The 14,826-nt window shown below is 49.4% G+C and overlaps 1 protein-coding gene across 1 annotated transcript in view; it reads left to right on the top strand.

Annotated features, from left to right (window-relative positions):
• The window catches only part of PTEN (phosphatase and tensin homolog), an 83,467-nt gene that overhangs the window by 32,989 nt on the left and 35,652 nt on the right, over positions 1-14,826 (top strand). The window contains exons 6-7 of the mRNA XM_064145566.1: positions 3,071-3,115; positions 13,884-13,927. Of these exons, the coding sequence (XP_064001636.1) occupies positions 3,071-3,115; positions 13,884-13,927 (89 nt within the window). The remainder of the gene's footprint in view (positions 1-3,070; positions 3,116-13,883; positions 13,928-14,826) is intronic.

Below are 14,826 nucleotides of genomic sequence, written 5' to 3'. Positions count from 1 at the left end.
AGAAGGGACAGTGCTTGGCCTCTTCATTTTGGCTGATGGATGTCAAACTACACATTTTGGACATGCTTTTGATATAATTAAGGTAGGAAAGTTCCTGTGGCAGGACCCCTTACTAGCAAAGCAGGATTTAAACTGAAGACGAGGAAGAAATTGTTCAGAGTGAGGGTGGTGAGACAGGCACAGGTTGCCCAGAAAGGCTGTGGCTGTCCCCTCCCCGGAGGAGGTCAAGGCCAGATCGGATGAGGCCTTGAGCAACCTGGGCTGGTGAGAGGTGTCTCTACCCATGGCAGAGGGGGCTGGAACTGGATAAGATTTAAGATCCTTTCCGAACCCAACCCATTCTAGGACTTGCTGAATGTTGTGAGGCATTGTATTAAAAACTACAGACTCGATAGAAGCTGCTGAATGGCTCTTAATGGTGATCTCTGCAAAATACAGGATCTCTGATGGACTCCCCTTTTTGTAAATCACGAAGGGCAGTGTCAAGAAGATGGAGCCAGGCTCTGCTCAGAGATGTCCAGTGACAAGACAAGGGGCACTAGTGCCAGCTGGAGCAGAGGAAGTGCTCCAGGAACAGGAGGGAAATCTTCATCACTGTGAGGGTGCTGGAGCTGTGGAGCAGGCTGCCCAGAGGGGTTGTGGAGTCTCCTCTGAACACATTCCAAACCCACCTGGATGTGTTCCTGTGTGATCTGCCGTGGGTGATCCTGCTCTGGTAGGGGGTTGGACCTGATGATCTCTGGAGGGCCCTTCCAACCCTTGACAATCTGTGATCCTGTGAATTAGTCCCAGGCAGTGGTCTTTGAGGGTCCCTGTTCCATTCACAACGTTGCCTTCACTTGCTTCTGTGTGAAAGCAAATGCAGTGCAGATATGGTAGTCATGCAGTCTTCTGCATGTTGAAGTCAGCAGGTCCTCATCTGCTCCTGGTGTTCTCTTATGGTGGAATTTTATTTCTGAGAACTTTTTCTGCAGGAATTCAAAGTGACTGAGCTGTGGAGCAGTTGGCATTGAGCCAGGACACACCAGTGGACTGCTTCTGAACAGCTGCTGTCCCCACAGGTTCAGTGCTAGCACAGGTTGAGCAGTGCAGGCTGGCCTGCTGGCTTGCTTCTGTGTCTGACCTGGAAGAGGTTTGGGGTTGGAATTTTTACCTTAGAAAATGACTTCTATTGAAACTCACACCTAGCTTTGTGGCTGGCAGAAGCAGAGTCAGCTTTCCACGCTGTCCACTGTGGTTTAAACAAGCAGGGGCCACCTCCTGAAACAAATCCCCCTGTCCCCCACCTTCTGAAATCTCTCCAGGGCTGCTGAGAGGGGCAGCAGCTGGAGGCATGAAATGCTTTTTGCTGATGGAATTGGAATCTGTGAGTTGCTACCTTACAAGGAGCCTTCACATCTGGGCTCCTTTTGATGCAGGGCTTTTAACCACAGAGCTCTTGTTGGTTCTTCTGGGATATTATTGCCTGATAACCAGAGCTTGGTGGTTGGTTTTTTTTTTGGCTTCGGCTTTCCAGGATTTTAGCAGCTAGTGTTTCTTTTCAATGTGAACAGCATGTTCTGTCATGGCTAATTAAATTGCTGCTGGCTGCTGTGCAGATAGACGCTGTTGATGGTATGAAGTGTAAACATTCGTAAGTTGTGTTGTTTTTTTCCCCTCGAGTATTGCCAGGTGACACCTCATCTATAATCATGGCAGTTGTGGTGAATCATGGTTTGCAGCCTGGCTCTCCAGACATGCTTCTCTGGGAAGTTTTTTGCCTGCAAACTGAGCATGAAAATGAAGTGACCGGGGAAAAGTCTGGGAGTCTTCCTCCTCCTTTCTGAACCTAGAGCGTCATAGAAGTGTTTGGTTTGGGAAGCCCTTTCCTATCATCCAGATCAACCCTTCTCTAACTCTACCAAGTCTGCTGCCAAAGTAGCTCCCTCAGCATCACATCTCTGCTGCTTTGAGACACCTCCAGAAAGGGTGACATCCCTGGGCAGGTTGTCCTAAAGCCTGACAGCCCTTTCAGAGGAGAAGTTGTTCCTAATGTCCAACCTAAACCTCCCATGAGGCAACTTGAGGACATTTCCTCTTCCGTATCCCTTATTACCAGGGAGAAGAGCCCAACCCCCACCTAGCTTCAGCCTCCTCTCGGGTAATTGCAAAGCAATGAGGTTTCTCCCCTCAGCTTCCTCTTCTCCAGACTGAACACACCAAGGTCCATCAGCTGCTCTCCACCAGACCTATGTTCTCATCAGGATTGTTGCCCTTCTCTGGACCCACTTCAGCTGTTCAGTGTTCTTCTTGGAGTGGGGGGACCAAAACTGAACCCAGGACTCATGACGTGGCCTCAGCAGTGCCCAGTCCAGGGGCAGCATCACTTCTCTGCTCCTGCTGGCCATAGCCTTGCTGATCCAGGCCATGATGCCGGTGGTCTTCTTGGCCACACTGCTGGCTCATCTTCAGCCAGTTATTGACCAGCACCCCCAGGGCCTTTCTTGCTTGGCAGTTTCCAGCCACTCTACCCCAAACCTGGAGCTTTCATGGGGTGGTTGTGACCTTCCCACTCTCCAGCAGAGCAGCCCTGCCACCCGGCTTTGTGTCACCTGCAGATCTGCTCAGAGCACTGTCCCCAGGCTTGAGTGGCAAATAATGACGATGTGGACAAACTGGCATGGGAAAAAATGATTTCAGCTGTTGTAAGTGGAACATGAAAGGTATTTTAACTTTTATTGGGAATATGTTTCATAGCTGAATAAACTGGAAGTGTAATCAGTGCTTTCTGCTTTCAAAATGTCCAAGCATTCCTCAGCTCAAGGGCTTGGTGTGCAGGTATGTTGGAGATGAGGACAGACTGATCCATACCATCAGTGTTTCAGTAGCAGGTCAGACCTCAGCTATGGAATCAGCCTTGCTTATAACTTTTTGGTGACTTGTGTGAGTGAGCCTTGCAACTCTCTGCCTTCTTCACTTAAAGGCACTCCAGGGTCAGCAGGACCTGGGATGTGTAGCTTCAAATGAAGGTCAACCATATTGTACTGTATATTAACTCAAACCTTTCTTCTTTTTTTTTTCTCTTCTGAAGGTTTTTGGATTCAAAGCATAAAAACCATTACAAGATATACAATCTGTAAGTATTCGCTTAAGAGATGTATTTTCCAAACTTAATGACTTCTAAAAAATAGCTTTAGGAGCACAAGCAGCTGCTTGCTGTGCTGAGGTGGGGCTGGAGATGTTGTGCACTCCTGAAAACAGGAAGTGTGCTGGTGGAGGGCCTTGTGAGTTGGTTTAGCAGAGCCTTGTGGGGGTAAACCAAATGCTGCTGCCAAGTCCCATTCCTTGAAGGCTTGTAAATGACTTGGCTGCCAGCCCATCAACAGCTCAAACCCTGGGATTAAAAAGTGAAAAGTAATTCAAAGCAGGCTTTCTGTTAAGGCAATAGAGTCCATAGTGAAAACGTGGCCAAAATGAGTCTCTTCCTGTGGTCTTTTTAGGTTGTCCCCCTTTCATCCAGCTAGATCAGTACCGAGGTGCTGTTTGCTCCCTCACTCCTTTCACCTATCTCCCCGTTCGTTCCTGTACAAAAAGCTGTTGCAGCAATTGATAACCTGTGGCTTTTGGAAGTAAAAACTTCATTCTGCAGAAAGCTCTTCTTGCTCCAGAAGGGATTTTTTTCCTTGCTAATATTCCTTAGCTTAGGCTACTTTCATCTGTATAAAGAATTCAGTGATGTCAGCTGATGTTGAAAAGTAGGTCGTGGTTTTCCTATCCCTCTTTTTCTGTTTTTTCCTACCTCCCTTGAAATCTTAAGTTGCAGATTCATTGATTCTCTGAGCTGCTAAATGCTTTGTTTTATTTGATTTAATGACCATGTTTCTGACTCAAAAAAGCGACTGTGGTGTGGAAATGCAGATGACCTTGTAATCTGTCACTCGTTAAAAAGAACTCTTTCTAGCTGCCTCCAAATGAGTTGAAGGATTATGCATCAAGCAGCTCTGTTTCCCAGTGTGGGAGCAAAGTGATACTAGAAGCTGAGAAACTGTAGACTGCTTATTGAAGTTGGCTGTAAAGCCTGGGGTGGGATGGCATCTTGGTTCTAGTTCAAATTTCCCAGAGACTCAAAATATATATAGCTAACAGAACCAATACAATATATGATGCCTTCCTCTCTCCCCCTCTTTGGAAAGAAAGGAATTAGATGTAGAGGAGAAAAGGTAAAACACACCCAAATAAATAGTCTCACTTCCATCTGGAAGTTAAAAGAGAAAACTTTAACAATAGGTAAAAGATATTTGAGTTAGGGGATTTATAAAGAGGTATAGGGAAGGAAAAAACAAGATACGATACAAATATACATAACCAGATTGATGGCAGTGGGTTTGCCCACCTCCTGGAATGATGGCCAAGTGGTAAAACAGAGCAGCAGGAACAGGAGGGTAGTGCTGACAGGCAGCGAGTCAGGGCAAGAGAGAGCTAAGCGAAGTTCCTCTGTTTTTATAGGGGGCTGGACAGGGAAGTGGGAGTGGGCTAACCGCTACACCTGGGGGCAGGTTCAAGATCCACCCCCCAGCAGGGTTAACCTTTTACAGGTGGGACAAACAATGTATGTAAATAAAATGTGCATTAAAATAAACTCATTGCACACTTCTCATACCGTCCAGCAACAAAATGATTGTCTCCAGCTTAGGAGCTCTCCAGAGTGTTGCCCTCTCACAGAATGCTGTCCTGCTGTCACTTTTTACAGCTTCTCAGATTGCACTCCGTTGGAAGGGACCCTCAAAGGGCATCTTGTCTAACCCCCATGCAGACAGCAGGGACACCTCCAACTAGCACAAGCTGCACAGGGACACATCCAAGGTGATCTTGAATGTCTCCAGGGATGGCCTAAAGCACAGCCCTGGACAGCCTGTGTCAGTCTCTCCCCACCCTCACTGTGCATAACTCTATTCTGATATCCCAAGCACATCTGTCCTCCACTTCCAAACCATTGCCCCTCAGCCTATCCCCACAGGCCCTTCTGAACAGCCCCTCCCCAGCCTCCCTGCAGGTCTCCTTCAGGTATTGAAATGCGACTCTAAGGTCTCTCTGGAGCCTTCTCTTCTCCATGCTGACCAGCCTCAGTTCTTTAAGCCTGTCACCACAGAAGAGGTTTGCAGCCCTCTGATCATGTCTGTGGCCTCCTCTGGACCCTCTCCATCAGGTCCAAGTCCTGGACCTGATGGAGAGGGTCCAGAGGAGGCCACAAGTGTTGGGGGCTCCATAAATGGACACAGCAGTGCAGGGGAGGTCTGCCCAGAGCAGAGGGCCAGGATCCCCTCTCTCCATCTCTGCCCGTGCTGCTTTGGATGCAGACCAGGCTGCCACTGCCCTTCTGGGCTGCCAGTGCCCATTGCTGGCTCCTGCCCAGCTTCTCCCCCACCAACACCCCCAAATCCTTTTCTGCAGATCTGCTCTTAGTCTTATCACCACCAGCTTGGGTTGATATTGAGGGTTGTGCCAGCTGAAGTGGGGGACCTTATCCTTGGCTTTATTAAACCTCATGAGACTCTGCAAGCTGTCCAGGTCCTTTCAGTTGAGTTGCCAATTGTAGGTGGAAAGAACAGTGCTTGCTAGAATAGCTGATAGCTCCTGCTTGTCCATCTCTGAAGAGGTGACTCTCTGCTAATCTTCTGAAGTCTTGTGGAGCTCAGTGCTGGACATCTCTTTTGTATAAAATCTCAACTGCTGTGCTTTCATTAGACTCTCCTGGAGCCTCTTGAGCTCTGCTTGGTTTGGGGAGCCAAGCAGAAGAGGAGAGAGAAAAACTGATTTTCTCCTTCTCAGGGCTGAGTTCAGTTGGCAGCTTCTGTGAAGTGTGGCTCTGGTATCACCTACAGGGTCAGAGTACTCTGATATGGAGCTTGGTTTAAATTGGCTTGAGAGGGGACAGGTTAAAACAGTAAGTTGCTGTCTGTAAGCTCCTAGGCTTAGTCAGAAAGTGAGAGTTTAGCAAAATTTCTGTGCATTATGACAAGTAGCTCTTCAGGGAGGTGGTGCTTGAAAGGTTTCCTCTTTACTGTATGCCAGCAACCTCATTTTGCTTTAAAGAAAAGTCCCCCAACCCTACACAAACAGAACATCAGTGGCTTTTAAGTGCGAAGAGTTGTGATAAGACTAAGCTTTTGTCATTTCCATTGCTGATAGATTTGTCTTAAGCTGTGGGAAGATCCTGTCCAGGTATGCCAAGCAGTTGTCTTCAGGCTCTTACTTAGAATCATTAACTTGAATCTTTCAGTGCAAGAACCCCTCTTGATTTTTCTTGTCCCTGCTATACAATCCAAGTGAAACTTCCTAAACGGACTGTGTTCACTCTCAAGTGAAAGCTTCTGCAGGGTAACACTTCCTTTTAAAGTGGAAGGGATTTCTTCTTCAGCCTATTTAAGGAACTAATTCAGAAAGTTCCTTGGGAAATAGCCCTTGAAAACAAAGGGGTCCAGGAAGGTTGGACTTGCTTCAAGAAAGAACTCCTGAAGGCACAGGAGCAGGCAGTGCCACTGAGCCGGAAGACAAGCCGACAAGGGAGGCAGCCAGACTGGATGGGCAGGTAGCTGCTGAAGGAATTAAAGATTAAAAAGAGAGTGTATCACCTTTGGAAAGGAGGGGAGGTGTCCCAGGAGAAGTTCAAGGAAGTTGCTAGGTCTTGTAGAGGAAAAATTAGAGAGGCAAAAGCCCACTTGGAGCTCAGGCTGGCCACGGCTGTCAAGGAAAATAAAAAGTGTTTCTTTAAATATATGAATGGCAAAAGAAGGGCCAAGGACAACCTCCAGTCCTTATTAGATAGAGAGGGGAATATAGTGACAAAGGATGAGGAAAAGGCAGAGGTGCTTAACACCTTCTTTGCCTCAATCTTCGATAGTGGGACAGGTTGTCTCCAGGACAGCTGGACTCCTGAAGTGGTGGATGGAGTCAGGGACCAGTACAGTCCCCCTCTAATCCATGAGGAAGAAGTAAGAGACCTGCTGAGACACTTGGATCCTCACAAGTCCATGAGACCGGATGGGATCCACCCTAGGGTGCTGAGAGAGCTGGCAGCTGAGCTGGCCAAGCCACTCTCCATCATTTATCAGCAGTCCTGGCTCACTGGAGAGGTCCCTGAAGACTGGAAGCTGGCCAATGTGATACCCATTCACAAGAAGGGTTGTAAGGAGGAGCCAGAAAACTACAGACCTGTGAGCCTGACCTCAGTGCCAGGCAAGGTCATGGAACAGGCCATGACAAAGCACCTACAGGATGGCCAAGGGATCAAGCCCAGCCAGCATGGGTTTAGGAAGGGCAGGTCCTGCCTGACCAACCTGATCTCCTTTTATGATCAGGTTACCTGCCTGGTGAATGTGGGGAAGGTTGTAGATGTAGTCTACCTGGACTTCAGCAAAGCCTTTGGCACTGTCTGCCACAAGAAGCTCCTAGCCAAACTGGCAGCTCATGGTTTGGACAGATTCACTCTGTGCTGGATCAAGAACTGGCTGGATGGCAGAGCTCAGAGAGTGGTGGTGAATGGTGCCACATCCAGTTGGCAGCTGTCCCTAGTGGTGTTCCCCAAGGATCAGTGCTGGGCCCAGTCCTGTTCAGTATCTTCATTGATGATCTGGATGACGGCATTGAGTCCAGCATCAGTGGGTTTGCAGATGACACCAAGCTAGGAGCAGGTGTTGATCTGTTGGAAGGGCGGAGAGCCCTGCAGAGGGACCTGGCCAGGCTGGATGGGTGGGCAGAGGCCAATGGGATGAGATTTAACAAGGCCAAGTGCAGGGTTCTGCACTTTGGCCACAACAACCCCAAGCAGCGCTATAGGCTGGGGACTGAGTGGCTGAGAGCAGGCAAGAGGAAAGGGACCTGGGGGTACTGTTAGATAGTAAGCTGAAGATGAGCCAGCAGTGTGCCCAGGTGGCCAAGAGAGCCAATGGCATCTTGGCCTGCATCAGGAACAGCATGGCCAGTAGGACAAGGGAGGTGGTTCTTCCCCTGTACTCAGCACTGGTCAGACCACACCTTGAGTACTGTGTCCAGTTCCGGGCCCCTCAATTCAAGAGAGATGTTGAGGTGCTGGAACGTGTCCAGAGAAGGGCAACAAAGCTGGTGAGGGGCCTGGAGCACAAACCCTATGAGGAGAGGCTGAGGGAGCTGGGGCTGTTTAGCCTGGAGAAGAGGAGGCTCAGGGGTGATCTTATTACTGTCTACAACTACCTGAAGGAGCATTGTAGCCAGGTGGGGGGTGGCCTCTTCTCCCAGGCAACCAGCAATAGAACAAGGGGACACAGTCTCAAGTTGTGCCGGGGTAGGTCTAGGCTGGATGTTAGGAGGACGTTCTTCACAGAGAGAGTGATTTCCCATTGGTGGTGGAGGCACTGTCCCTGGGGGTCTTCAAGAAAAGCCTGGATGGGGCACTTAGTGCCATGGTCTAGTTGACTGGATAGGGCTGGGTGATAGGTTGGACTGGATGATCTTGGAGGTCTCTTCCAACCTGGTTGATCCTATGATTCTTCTTCCCCAAAACATGAATCAGCTAAGATGCAAGTGAGGACAGCATATCTTTGAAGCTGACCCAGAGAGGTCAGGTTATTTCTTTATCTTTATGCAGGCAAAAATTTACCCAGATTTATCACAGAGTGGTTCAGGTTGGAAGGGTCCTCAGAGCTCCTCTACTCCAACCCTCCTGCCATGGCAGGCACGCATTGTGACTACACTTGATTGACCAAAAACTCATCCAGCCTCGCCTTAACCCTAGGGAGGGAACATCCACAGCCTTCCTGAGCAGCCTGTTGCAGTCTCACTACTTCCGGTCTAACCCTGCTTTCCCTGTTTCAAACCATTCCCTCTTGCAGTGTCTCTAGACACCCTCATGAACAGTCTCTCTGCAGCCTTCCTATAGGACCCCTTCAGGCACCAGCAGGCAGCTCTAAGGTCCCCTTGGAGCCTTCTCTTGCTAGGTTGAACAGCCCCAGCTCCCTCAGCCTGTCTGCATAGTAGGTGATCCACCCCCTGCATCATCTTTGTAGCCTTCTCTGGACTCACTCTTAACAATTCTGTATCCTTATGCTGGGGACAACAGAACTGGAAATGGTAGAACCAGAAACGCCCTGAGGTGAACTGTCATGATGTTTGGTTGTGAGATGGGAAGAAAGTGCAGCCATGAGCTAGCAGGGAGAGCAGAATCTCTTGAGGCTAGGCTGCTCCTTTGTCAATAACCAGCCAGCTGTTTTTATTCTAAGGGAGGAGGTGGGAGTTCAGAGGAGTTCTGTGGTTATGTGCAGAATTATTTCTAGCACTGTCATGGAGTTTTAGTTCCCTGAAGGTAGCAGCTCCGTGAAGTTGAAGGTAATTGTGTCTTGAGCTAGTTTCTTTCAGAGCAGTTAGATTTTTCTGAGCTGCTGCTGAAATGGTGTCAGTTCTGCCTCATCCTCACAGCTCATCAGAGGTTTGAGCACTTCTCTTTGTGCTGGTTTTCTCCTACATTTCACTTCGCTGTTTCTTCTTTATTTGAACATGTTCTTCCAGTTCCATCTCCTAACTTCATGTCCTGCCAGATTGTTGCCTTCCTTCTTGGAAAAAACACCAGCTTCTCCAGCAGGATTTGTTTAGCTGTCCTGCAGGTAGATGACAGAAGAAGCTGTAGTGAACAGTGTGGATTTTCTGTGCACACTTGAGCCCTGGTTGCAAGGGGCTAGGCTTTACCTTAGGCTGCCATCTCTGCTAGCCTGCAGTCCTGTGGTCAGTGGGACCATGATGAGAAAGGGACCTGGCTGGTAGCATTTAGGATCAGAGTTGGTTTAAAGCCACTTGAATTGTAAGGAGGATGGCAAAAACCATGACAACCCACTCCTTGCCCCTAGATCCGAGCAAAGGTTGAGGTCTCACCTGCAGGTATCAGTGCCTAACTGCATTTAGATAAACCCAAATACATCTCACAGAGACATGGAATCCTGGAATGGGTTGGGTTGGAAGGGACCTCAAAGACCATCCAGTTCCAAGCCCCTGTCATGGGCACGGACACCTCCCACCAGCACAGCCTCATTTCGCCCTGGCATTCAACACCTCCAGGGAGGGAGCAGCCACAGCCTGGGCAACCTGTGCCAGTCTCTCCCCACTCTCAGTTTCCTCTTCATCTCCACTCTCAATTTCCCCTTTCCTAGCTCATAGTCATTCTTCCTAGTCCTGGCACTCCCAGCCCTTGTCCAAAGTCCCTGCCCAGCAAGGCTGCTCTAAGGTCTGCCTGGAGCCTTCTCTTCTCCAGCCTCAACAGCCCCAGCTCTCCCAGCCTGTCCCCACAGGGGAGCTTCTCCAGCCCTCTCATCATCTTCATGGGCTCCTCTGGAGCATATCCAGCAGCTACAGGTCCTTCTTGTGCTGGGGGCCCCAGAGCTGTTTGCAGTGCTGCAGGTGGGGTGTGAGCAGAGCAGAGGGGCAGAATCCACTCCCTGTGCTACTGCTCTCCCTGCTCTGGCTGCACCCAGCACACAGCTGCCTCTGGGCTGCCAGCCACCAGTGCTGGCTCCTGGGCAGTTGGTCACCAACTGACACCCTCAAGGCCTTCTCCTCCAGCCTGCTCTCAGCCACTCCTCACTCAGTGTGCATTTGTGCTTGGCGTTGCCCTGACCCAGCTGCAGGACCTATACTTGGCCTTGTTGACCTTCACGAGGTTGGCTTGGGCTCACCTCTGCAGCCTGTCCAAGCCCCTCTGGATGGATCCCTTTCCTCCAATGTGTCAACAACATCACACATCCTGGTGTCACCTGCAAGCCTGCTGAGTGTGCGTCAGTGCCACTGCCCATGTCACTGAGAAAGGTGTTAATCAGGGCTGGCCCCGGGACCAGCCCCTGAGGGGCAGCACTTGTCACTCACCTCTGTAGGGTAATTCAGGTTGGCAAAGGCCCCAAGATCATTGAGCCCAACTCCTAATGTGCTTAACTTGTGGCATGTTAACAGAAGCATCCCCCAGAGTAGCTGCTGCTGGTATCTGTACTGCTGCTACCTATCAGCTGCTCAGTGTAGTGAAGCTGGGGTGGGGGCTGTGTCTTGAGGTCTGCTGGTCTTGTGCACAGCTCCCATCAGAGCTCAGAGAGAGTGACTAGGCTGTGTCCTGTGCTGTCCTTGGAATCAGCAGCTCAGGGGTTTCATTCCTCGTGGCACTCTTTTTGCTACTCTTGCAAAGTTCAAAATTTGGTGGCTTTTTTTGCTTGTTTCTGAATTTCATTAATGATGTGAAGCCTTCTGTCTCTCACTTCTCCTTTGATCCCGGAGTTTCTTTAAAAGGAGGAAGAAACCTTGCTAGGGTAAGATGTCTTTTCTTAACTGCTTTGCTTCCCAGCAGGCTCAACTTCCACAGTTCAGGTGCTGACTGACTTGTAACAAGCTTTGCACGGCTGATGGCTTTTTCAGGCATGGGGACTCAAACATGGTTCACAAACCCAAGGTGAACCTTCTCAAAGGTTTCAATTCAGATCATGTTTATGGAGTCTCATCTGCCAGCTCAACCAGTTGTGACCCAGAGAAGGTATCAGCAACATTATCAGCGCTGTAAAAAGTGCCAGACTTATTTTCCCTAGCAAAGGCTGGACTCAGGAAGGCTCTGGAATTCAGACAAAAGGAAGTGCTGAGTGCATCTGCAACCCCAGCAGGCCTGTCCCTGCTGCATGGGTCTGGCAGACAAAGCTCCACACAGCACAGGCAAGCTTCCAGTTACATGGAACAGCTAGACAAGTAGGAGCCTACCACTCGGTGAGTCTGATGAGGTCAGAGAGGCTTCATCCGCCTCTAAAGACTGCAGTCATAACACTCCTGTTGAGGAAAGATGAGTTCATACCTGAAACTGCTGTTTTGAACCCTTCCAAGAGGACAGCTTGGAGTCAGAGCAGAACTTTCAGATGTGTTTTGCCTGCTGAAATGAGTTCCAGTCACTGTATTTCAACCTGGAGTGCTTTGTTTCAAGGCGAGATTATTCCCATTATCCTTTCGGAACTTCATTTTCACTTACCTTTCATTTTCATCCTACCACTGCATAGCTCTGAAGAGAGACTGGCTCCATCTTCCTGGCAGCCTCCAGGTATTTATAGACACTGATAAGGTCCCCTCTCAGCCTTCTCTTCTCCAGGCTCAACAGCCCCAGGACCCTCAGCCTTCCCCCATCACACAGATGTTCCAGTGCCTGCAACATCCTTGTAGCCTCTGTAGGATTCTCTCCAGCAGTTCCCTGTCCCTCCTGAACTGGGCAGTGCAGAACTGGACACAATATTCCAGATATGGTCTGACTAGGGCAGAGCAGAGGGGGCAAGACCACACTCTCCTTGAGGCACCCAAGGGTACTCTTGGCCTTCTTTGTCACCAGGGCACTCTGCTGTCCCATGGTCTTAGTATTCCAGTTACCTCTACACAAGCAAAAGCCTGAAGCAGGATGCAAACCACTTCAGTCCATCCGAGTGCAACTCCTACAGGCCTGAGCACAGCCGCAAGCAGCAGGGTCCAGGTTCTACTTTTCCATGGTTAACAGAAATCCTATTTTCTACTCACATTTACTACACTGCAAGCCAGGCAGTAATGGACGTTGGTCTGCCTTGACCTCTGATGGTTTTGGAGACAAGGAGGGAAAAATGAAAGCTTCTGAAAAATCTCACTGTCTGTAGCTGCCTATTAAATAACGGCCAGAAGGGGTTGGTGCAATGCCTGCTCTCCAGTTCTCTCTGCACTTGCCCAAACTCTCAAACCCCATCTGATCTTGACGGAAAACCTCCGTGAAGTTACTTAACTTTCAAAGCTTGTGATAGCTTCAGATGCTATCAGATCACACAAACCTTCCACCCTGAACTTTACTCTGGAAGGATTTTGCTCAGCAAGCAGTCCACACTGCTCCCTGATTTGGTATCATGAGCAAACTGGCTGAGGGGCTACAGCATCTTTTCATCCAGGTTGTTGGTGAATATTTTGAACAAGAAAATCTGTAGCACAGTCTCTGCTTGGCACAAGTCATTTCTGTCACAATATTGAGAGGCATTTGTGGCTGGCTGCTGGTTTGGTTGTGCTGCTGTAACTGGGGGAGGAACACCTGCTCAGGTTGCCCTAGCTAAGGGCCTCTGTAATCATAGAAGCACAAAATGGATTGGAACAGACCTCCAGAGGTCATCCAGTCCAAATCCTCTGCATTCAGCAGGGACATTCTCCAGTAGGTCAGGTTGCCTGGAATCCTGTCCAGCCTCCCCTTGAGTACTGCCAGGGATGGGGCCTCAACCATCTCTCTAGACAACCTCTTGCAATGCTCCTGCACCTCATGGTGCAGAACATGGTTCTCACGTCTACTCTAGATCTGCTCTGCCCGCATTTCAAACCATTGCCCCTTGTCTTACCACTTTGGGTATAGTCCCTCTTCAGCTCTTTTGTAGCCTGCTTTGTGTACTGGAAGGCAGCTCTAAGGTCTTGGTGGAGCCTTCTCTCCTACAGGCTGAGCAACCTCAGCTCCCTCAGCTTGTGCACAAGGAGAGGACCTTGTGATCTTCAGCATCCAGGCTGTCACTGAGGCATGGTTTGGGTTCAGTCAGTTGTCAGAGGGTCACAGCTGTATTCTCTGTGTGGGAGATGCTGGTGATGCCACAGTGGTGTAGTGCATGGCTTGGGTGAAGCTCTCCTGAGACTCGCCCTGAGGCACTGCAGTTGCCACGAGATAAGCAATTGTTTGTATGTAAGAGAAGTTAGTGAGGGGCTTTAGACACCTGCAGCAAAGCAGATTTTTTTCTCTGTAATCTGCAGCTGAAATTTGGAGTGGTAAAAGTGATGGGCACAGATGATCCCTCCTGTGTGTTGGGCTTGTGTGGCAGGTGCTGGGGGTGCCTCAGAGACGTGTCTTGAACTGTTGTGTCTCTCTCCTTTTTCAGATGTGCTGAAAGACATTACGATACCGCCAAATTTAACTGCAGAGGTAAGGCTGTGCTGACTGCTGCATCATCTTCTCTTGGTGGGAGTTGGAAGGGACCTCTGGAGATCATCAGCCCGATCCCTCAGCAGCTTGCCTAAGATCACAACATCCAGGAGACTTTAGGGTCTCTCCAGAGAAGGAGACTCCATAACCTCTCTGGGCAGCCTGCTCCAGGCCTCCAGCACCCTCACACCAAACAGCTTTTTCCTCCTGCTCACATGGAACCTCCTGGCTTCCACTTTGTGCCCACTGCCCCTTGACCTGGCCCTGGGCACCACTGACAAGAGCCTGGTCCCAGCCTCTTTCCCCCCACAGCTCCTTTATCTCTTGCTGAGCATTGCTCAGATCTCCTCTCAGGGGGCTGCTCTTCTTCAGGCTCTCAGCCTTTGCTGCTCACAGAGCTGCTCCAGGCCCCTCAGCAGCTTTGCAGCCTGCCCTGGACTCTCTCCAGCAGTTTCTTGTCTCCCTTGAACTGGTGACCTCAGAATTGGACCCAGTGCTCTAGAGAATTTCCTTAGGGCAAAATAAAGAGAGAATTACCTTTCCTGAGCTGCTGACACTTCAATTTCTGAATGAAGGTATAAAGGAGGAGGTGCTGAACAGTAACAATGGAGATTTGGGCACAGGGAGTGATGCTGGATTGCTTGGAGCCATCTGAACATCTTGCTGTATTGCTGATACTTCCAAAAATACATATTGTTGGCAGTTAAGTAGAGCAGGATTTCGTAAATCAATGTTGGCAGGATGGCTTCTGTAGAAGTCAACGTTCAATTCACCCTGCAGACTTCAGTGAAGTTGATAGGGGAAGCTTAAAGAAGTCCTTTTTTTGTTGTTTTTGAGAGGCAAAACTGGAGAACACAAACCACTGTCACTATTCATGGAAACATAAGCTTTGGAATAAG

This window comes from Pogoniulus pusillus, chromosome 6 (assembly GCF_015220805.1).
Source record: "Pogoniulus pusillus isolate bPogPus1 chromosome 6, bPogPus1.pri, whole genome shotgun sequence".
Taxonomy (NCBI): Eukaryota; Metazoa; Chordata; class Aves; order Piciformes; family Lybiidae; genus Pogoniulus; species Pogoniulus pusillus.
Note: the sequence above shows the minus strand (reverse complement) of the source record. Positions and strands in the feature narration are given on the sequence as shown.